The sequence below is a fragment of the Myotis brandtii genome, unplaced genomic scaffold (genome assembly GCF_000412655.1).
Source record: "Myotis brandtii unplaced genomic scaffold, ASM41265v1 scaffold363, whole genome shotgun sequence".
Lineage (NCBI taxonomy): Eukaryota > Metazoa > Chordata > Mammalia > Chiroptera > Vespertilionidae > Myotis > Myotis brandtii.
The window spans coordinates 4,280,227-4,288,229 of NW_005363938.1; the positions used below are offsets into that span (position 1 = coordinate 4,280,227).

General features: G+C 41.1%; 1 protein-coding gene across 1 annotated transcript in view; it reads right to left on the bottom strand.

Moving 5' to 3' along the window:
• GDE1 (glycerophosphodiester phosphodiesterase 1) overlaps positions 1–7,459 on the bottom strand; it is a 23,215-nt gene extending 15,756 nt beyond the window's left edge. The window contains exons 1-4 of the mRNA XM_005872008.2: positions 7,082–7,459; positions 6,011–6,186; positions 3,616–3,721; positions 445–537 (exon numbers count right to left, since the gene is read on the bottom strand). Of these exons, the coding sequence (XP_005872070.1) occupies positions 445–537; positions 3,616–3,721; positions 6,011–6,186; positions 7,082–7,309 (603 nt within the window). The 5' untranslated portion in view covers positions 7,310–7,459. The remainder of the gene's footprint in view (positions 1–444; positions 538–3,615; positions 3,722–6,010; positions 6,187–7,081) is intronic.
• Positions 7,460–8,003: the final 544 nt, after the last annotated feature.

Below are 8,003 nucleotides of genomic sequence, written 5' to 3' on the forward strand. Positions count from 1 at the left end.
GCAGCCGCTGTGGCTGGGCTTGCCCTCCCACCTCCCACCTCCCACCTCTGCAGCCTTGGCTCCGTTTCTGTCCTCGAGGCCTCTACTTAGCTCCCTTCTGTACCGCTTGGCCTCCATGTTGTCCTCAGTCTTCCCTCGCAACTGGTATATGCAAATTAACCGCCATCTTTTAGCTTCTATAATTGAAACATTGTATCTTTTGGAGCTGTTGCTTCAGGAGCTCAGAGCCAGGCGGCAGCAGGCGGGGAACCTTGGCTTCCTCCGTCACTGGAGCAAGCAAGCCTCATGTTCCGCTTGAAGCTGCCTGGCTGCCGGCCGCCATCTTGGCTGACAGTTAATTTGCATATTGCCCTGATTAGCCAATGGGAAGGGTAGCGGTCGTACGCTAATTACCATGCCACCAACTAATATAATATTATGTACAACAAATATCCTAAATTTTACCTTATAGATAACTTCTGGCAAGAAAGAGCAGACCATACTAGTATTGTATAGTTGAGGAAACTCCATATATATTTTCTTTAGAGCATCAATAGCCTGTAAAACAGAAGCAATTCATGTATTTAAAATCTATTAAAATGTAATAGTCTTAGGCAATAACTATTACATATTAAGTACAACCCTATCAAATAAATCAGAGGTTTACTAATATGTAGGGACATTGAAAGGAGTATTAGTAGATCCCACTATCTATTAGGATATATTTTAAACTCACATCTGCAGCATCCGAAGAAATTGGAATACAGCTACTTTATTGTCTTGCTAACAGGCTCACCTCTTTTGTCATATTTTTGGAAAGTATGGCAAACGGTAGGCCAGTGGAGGCTAGAAACAAAATTTAAAAATATTTTCCCTATACCTTAGTTTAGCCACTAGGAAAAGTCCTTTTATACCCAAAACTCTATCACCCTGTGCTTTTCCAAGGTAAAGTATAAGCCACCACCTGGAAACTACAAAAGGGTAGGTTTTCTCAGTCCAGAGGATTGAGAGGAAACATCATCCACCATGAACATGAAGGTAGGAACAAGGGAGGAATTGGGGAGAGCTGGAAATCTCCCAACTCTCCCCAAGGTGAGCAAAAATTTCTTTTTGTAGCCCAGCTAATAAATGAAGAAGGAATTATAGAATTAAAATATTGACATTTTGTAACCTCTAGTGAATTAATAGATTTGGCCATTGAATTTAATGCCGCTACATCATAATTTTTGAAATACTGCTAATTTTTGGAAAGTCACACTTACCTATAACCAAATAAAGGCAACAAAATGGATTCCAAAAAAGAAAAAAAGAACATAGAAATTATTCGTGTTATGCTTCCCCTTCACTAATGAAACAGAGCATGAGCTACAGAGCCAAAGTTATTTTCCCGCTGTTTGAATTATCACATGCACTGCACTGTGTGTAACTCTTCATCTACATTATTTAATTCTCACAACAACCCTATGTGGTAGTTTCTTTTATGATTCCCATTTTACCCATGAGGAAATTGAAACTTATCAAGGTTGAGGTTACACTGTACTAAGTCCATATTCTTGGCTCCTGTGCTCTACTGTCACCAATTTGCTGCCAACATCTGTTCCTTTATATGACATTTGGGTGAATTGGACCACTATGTTCTACCCAGGCTTGCCCAAACCACCTTTTGAGCACCCAACCAGAAAGCTTAAATAGCTGGATTTTTAAAAAAAATTGTCTTCTCCCTCTGCCCACCTCCCTCTTATTCTAAGACAGTGGTTCTCAACCTTCCTAATGCCGCGACCCTTTAATACAGTTCCTCATGTTGTGGTGACCCCCAATTTCATTGTTACAAATTGAACATAATTAAAGCATAGTGATTAATCACAAAAACAATATGTAATTATATATGTGTTTTCCGATGGTCTTAGGCGACCCCTGTGAAAGGGTCGTTCGACCCCCAAAGGGGTCTCGACCCACAGGTTGAGAACCGCTGTGCATGCAGAATAAGTATGGAGGTCAGTACACCATGGGTGAAATGTAGAACCTATCAGGGTTCCCACATATGGGCCTTATTATCAATAAAACCTGAAGTGCTCATTAAAAATACATGTTCCTTGATCCCTAGACATTTTCAGAATTTCTTCTCTAGTTGGTATGGCCCAGAAATCCATAGTTTTTATAGGCATTCCTGGTAATTCTGATGCAGACCAACTGAAAAATCTAGAACTATCAATTTAGAAGAATAATAAATTAACCAGAGTACCATTCTCTTTTTTCTTCAAAAATGGTTTACTAGCCCTAGCTGGTTTGGCTCAGTGGAGAGAGCATCGGCATGCAGACTGAGGGGTCCCAGGTTCGGTTCCAGTCAAGGGCACATGCCCGGGTTGTGGGCTCGATCCCCAGTAGGGGGCATGCAGGAGGCAGCTGATCAATGATTCTCTCTCATCATTAATGTTTCTATCTCTTTCTCCCTCTCTGAAATCAATAAAAATATGTATGTTTAAAAAATACGAGTTTACTATACTAAAGTTAGAATATATACTGTGGCTTATATTTCAGATTTTAACAACTGGTTTCAACTGTATCCTGGGATTAATTTTAAAACTTGGCATCATCAGAATTCTAAACCAGTAGATGGCCATTACTGATTCTAACTATTATAAGCTAGGGGTAAATACGCAAGTTACCCAAATGTGGAAAAAGTATTTGTATTTGAAAAGCTGATTACAAAAGAACAAATGTTATCTGAACTACATTTTCCCATTATTTTCCATTGCAATATGTTTTCATGAGTAAAAGTGTATGTTCTAAAATATAAGCAAAATTTTACATAGGAATGTCATACATATTTGAAAGTATTATAGTAATTTTCTGACACAAGTATACCAGTAACTATTCAAATCATAGAATAACAAAACTATACATAAGAGATAGAAATCATACGGAAGGGCTAAATCTGTGCAAAAAATATCCTATTAGCTATCAGAAGCTTTAAATTTCATCCATAGTTGTCCAGCGGTTCTCAACCTGTGGGTCGCGACCCCTTTGAGGGTAGAACGACCCTTTCACAGGGGTCGCCTAAGACCATCGGAAAACACATATATAATTACATATTGTTTTTCTTCAATTTGTAACAATGAAAATATATCCTGCATGTCAGATATTTACATTATGATTCATAACAGTAGCAAAATTAGTTATGAAGTAGCAACAAAAATAATTTTATGGTTGGGGGTCACCACAACATGAGGAACTGTATTAAAGAGTCGCGGCATTAGGAAGGTTGAGAACCACTGATCTAAGACCTTTAGTAGCCAGATGAAACTGGTTGTGTCCAACTCCTGTTTAAAAAGTGCCTCCTTACTATTTATTTCATATCTCTGGCAAATGCTTTATGCAAACTGGAGATACCTGACTCTTCTATGTTATGCTACTTGTAGAATATCAGTTGTTAAAAGGTTCCATCAAAGGTTAAAAAAAGGTTCTGTGATTTACAGTTTTCCTTACAGATGTGGATTTTTGCATTTTACACTTCCATTAAGCAAATATAATTTATAAAAATAATTTAAGAATAAATAACAAAATATGTAGTTTTGAAAATCACTATCAATTAAAGATGTCTTTTTTAAAAAGCAAAGTCTATGGTATAAATTTTACCTTATTTGCATGGCCCTTGACATCAAAGAAGATTGTGAGGTTTTGGTTTAGGGACTCTACAACTCCTTCTCTCAGGGTAGGGATTTTTTCATTAGGGAAATCATTCCTGTCAGAGAGGGAAAAGGCATAGTGCATTGCAGGAAAAACAAGAAGTACAAGTTTAGTGGAACAGACATTTAAACAATGTCTCCCAAACAAAAGGAAAGAATGTTTTCCCCAACTTCCTTTCTTAACTACACTAAAGTCCAAGGGTAATTTACTATATGGACTTGAACCAAAGTACAGATATTCTTGACCAAAGAACAGAAACAACAACAAAAATCATTTAATTTTTAGGAAATCACTGGATTTCCACTGAATTAGCAATGTAAGTAGAAATTCTACTCAACAAAGGGCAGAATATATGCCACCTTTGGAAACTCAGAGACTTAATTTTAAGATTGTAATTGCCCTTGCCCTAACCAGTTTGGCTCAGGGCATAGAGCGTTGGCCTGCGGACTGAAGGGTCCCAGGTTCGATTCCTGTTGAGGGCATGTACCTTGGTTGCGGGCACATCCCTAGCGGGGGGTGTGCGGGAGGCAGCTGATCGATGTTTCTCTCATTGATGTTTCTGGCTCTCTATCCAGACTTAATTTTAAGATTGTAACTGCCCTTGCCCTAACCAGTTTGGCTCAGGGCATAGAGCGTTGGCCTGCGGACTGAAGGGTCCCAGGGTCGATTCCTGTTGAGGGCATGTACCTTGGTTGCGGGCACATCCCTAGCGGGGGGTGTGCGGGAGGCAGCTGATCGATGTTTCTCTCATTGATGTTTCTGGCTCTCTATCCCTCTCCCTTCCTCTCTGTAAAAACTCAATAAAATATATTAAAAAAAAAAAAAAAAAGATTGTAATTGCCCTAACAGAACCTTTACAGGAAAAATTCCTAGGATTACATAAATCTATGATTCTTTCTCATCATTGATGTTGTTCATTTAAGTACAACTGTTTAAAATAATGTTCTAATACATAATTTTCTGATTAAAAAAAAGGAAAGTTAAGTGCAAGATATTAAGAAATTGGCTTTTCTCACATAATGAAGTTTCACATCACATGATTTAACTTATGCTAGTTCAATTATATTATTTCAATTGTAAGATCTTGGCTTTAAAAAAAAAGATAAAGATAAAGGAAATAGTACAGGCAATTCTGCCAGCCATTCTATTCAGTGCCTATTCCTTGGAGTGAGAAATAGGCACTGAATAAAATGACACACAGGATGACATCACATTGGGTAATTATAGAGACAATAAGTAGTTTTCCTACAACATGGGCCCTAAACACATGCACCCTTGGCCGGAATCGAACCCGGGACCCTTCAGTCCACAGGCGGACGCTGTATCCACTGGATTTAGAACTTGCAAGTATTACAATATTCTTTCTAGACTAAAACATGATTTCCTTTGGCTGACTTTTAATTTCTTTCCGATTCTAGGAAAATTAAGTCTAAATCATCTTTTCGGGAGGAATTTAACTTAACCATAGGGTGGAATACTCAGTATTCAAGTAGTACTCATCATTGTCCAGAGAACTGATACGACATAATAACAGTAAGCAGTTTTCAGTATTACAAGAGGAGAAAGATTTAAATAACCACATTCCAAAGTATATTATTTCCCAGTATACCAATCCCAAGGTGTTTATAGTTGTTAATGGTAGGAAGAGTGTGGGTTCTATGGTCATAAACATTTGAGAAACACTAAATTAAAGGTAAGAATTGACTGATATGGACTATTTCCCAGGAGGAACAACTAGAGTACAGTGTTTGATTTTACTTGATCATAGAGCCCTTTTCTTGGAGAACATCGTATAGGACTAGTTTTGATATACATATATATAGGGCGTCCCCCCAAAAATATATACACATGGTTTGAATAATTACAAAGGCAGTGTTTATTAAATACGTTTCATTTTTCAAAACTGAGCTATCAGCTGTTAAAGCGTGTATACATTTTGGGGGGACACCCTGTATATATATAATTTACATGACAGTACAACGTAATTGTCATGTTAGTGACTAAGACAGGCTATCAGCTGTTAAAGTGTGTATACATTTTTGGGGAACACCCTGTATATATATAATTTATATGACAGTACAATGCAATTGTCATGTTAGTGACTAAGACAGAGTATTGTCTTAAGAATAATTCCGAGGCCAAATTTGGCCTCAGTGGGAAAAGATTAAAAACATCCATTTCTGCTGTTCCTGGCACCTGCTTATTACTTAGGAAACCTGTAGACAGTTCAAAATAAAACACAACCCAACAACTCTCCTGGAGCAGAAAATGTGCTTGGAGATGCCAGTGTCTGTCATCTCCAACAAAAGCTGAAGATATGTTTAAGAGACAATCAACAACTTACCTTAATCTGTGATTTGCTGCAGGATTAAGCTTCCTAATTTGTTCAAATGTCAAATCACATATTCGACCAGTGCCATCTGTCGTCCTATCCACTGTGTTATCGTGCATTAAGACGGGAACCCCATCAGAGGTAAACTCAATGTCCAGCTCCACGCCTGTGGCTCCATTCTTAGCTGCCTTAACAAAAACATCAACAATATTAATGTCAAGTGTCATTTTCTAATATAAACACTCAAGGCAACCAACAGCTACTCTTACGGATTCTTTTTATATTCAATTTATCCATTCCTCAACTGATGGACCACTTTTGTTGTTTCCACTTTTTGACTATTATGAATAACACTACGAACATTCGTATCCAAATGTTTACGTTTCAATTCTTTTGGGTATATACCTAGGAGTGGAATTGCTGGATCATACGGTAACTCTATGTTTCACCTTTTGAAGAACTGCCAGACTGTTTTCCCACTAGCTCTGAAATCAATGAAAAATATTTAAAAAAAAAAAAAAAAAGCAAATGACATTTGAGTTGAGACCATAATAGATAAAAGGAAGTCAACCATATGAAGATCCAGGGGAAGAATGTTCCAAGAAGAATAAATAGCAAGTATAATACAAAGGCCACAAAGTGACCTAATCTATTGATTCTTGACCTAAAGAGCTTACATCTGTGGACGTCTTAACAGTCATTCTTTATCCCATTACCCTATTTCTCCATTGCATTTTCGCTCTCTTAAAGACTCTCATGTATGTATTTACGTGTTTAAGGCCTGTCTCCTGGACTCCAATGCAACTTCTGTAAAAGCCAGGTGCCTTTCTGTCTTGTCCATGACTGCATGCTCAGCGCCTGGCACCTGGCAAACATGAGCGTACTCGCTGGGTTCTATAAATACTTGAAGTCGGGAGGCTTGCCAGACGTCAAAGGGATCGAGGGCCACTTCAATGTCTTCCCGGCGGACGAATGGGGTTATGGGAAGGAAGGCAATCGTGAGAAGACGAGGGAACCTTCGGAAAAGACACGCAGGAAGCAGTCCCAGCTCCCAGGAGGCGCGCGAGGCGGCTGGGGTCTCACCTGCCGAATGGCCGCCAGCGTGTTCTCGGGGGCGTCGTGGGGGCGGGGCTGCAGCACCTGCAGGGCCCGGCGCGCGGGCAGAGGCTCGAAGCTGAAGAGGCGCAGCAGGAGGTAGAGGATGCCGGTGAAGAGGCAGGCATTGCAGGGGCTGCGCGTCACCAGCAGGAACAGCAGCAGCAGGAAGGAGAAGGGGCCCAGGAGGCCCCCCTGTGTCTCCCACAGCCACATGCCGGCGCCCGCACCGGCACGGAAGGGAATCCCGGACCCGCCGGGCTCCCGGGATAGGAGAGCGAGAAGCAAGGGCAAGAAGTCAAGGCACTCACCGCAGGAGCACCCTTCAAGGGTTACAGCGCCGCGCAATGGCGGCGGCGGCGGCGGTCACATCCGGAGAGGAGCCTGCAGCCCAGCCAATCAGGGCCGGGGACCTCCAGAGGTCGGGGGCGGAGCCTCTGGGTGGCCTCGGAGGCGGGCCCAGGTCCCAGGCTCGCGTCCCAAAAGCGCTTTTGGGGTGATTCTGGGGTCTGGACATCAGCCCGGCTTTCAGACCCCAGAAGGAGAGGGGTGCAAGAGCCGTTGTACGGTTGCACGACTGCAAGGGTTCTTAATGACTCCTTCATTCTGCCCTCGAGGACACTGCCCTGGGAGCCTGGAAGCAGGACGCTTTCGACTATTCAGTTCAATTCAAGGTGTGCCAAGCACCAATCCCGGTGCTCAGGACACAGCCGTGAACAGGACCCAAGGGGTCCCTGCTCTCCTGGGGCTTACATTCTCGTGGGGGTAAATAATAGTGTCGAGTACAGCTAATGTGTAGAGCACCTAGCATGCTCCAGATTATGTGTGAGCAAATGCTTCATGCATTACATCATATATTCTCACAACAGTGTCATTGGGTAGGCATTATCTCAGGAAACTAAAACCACTC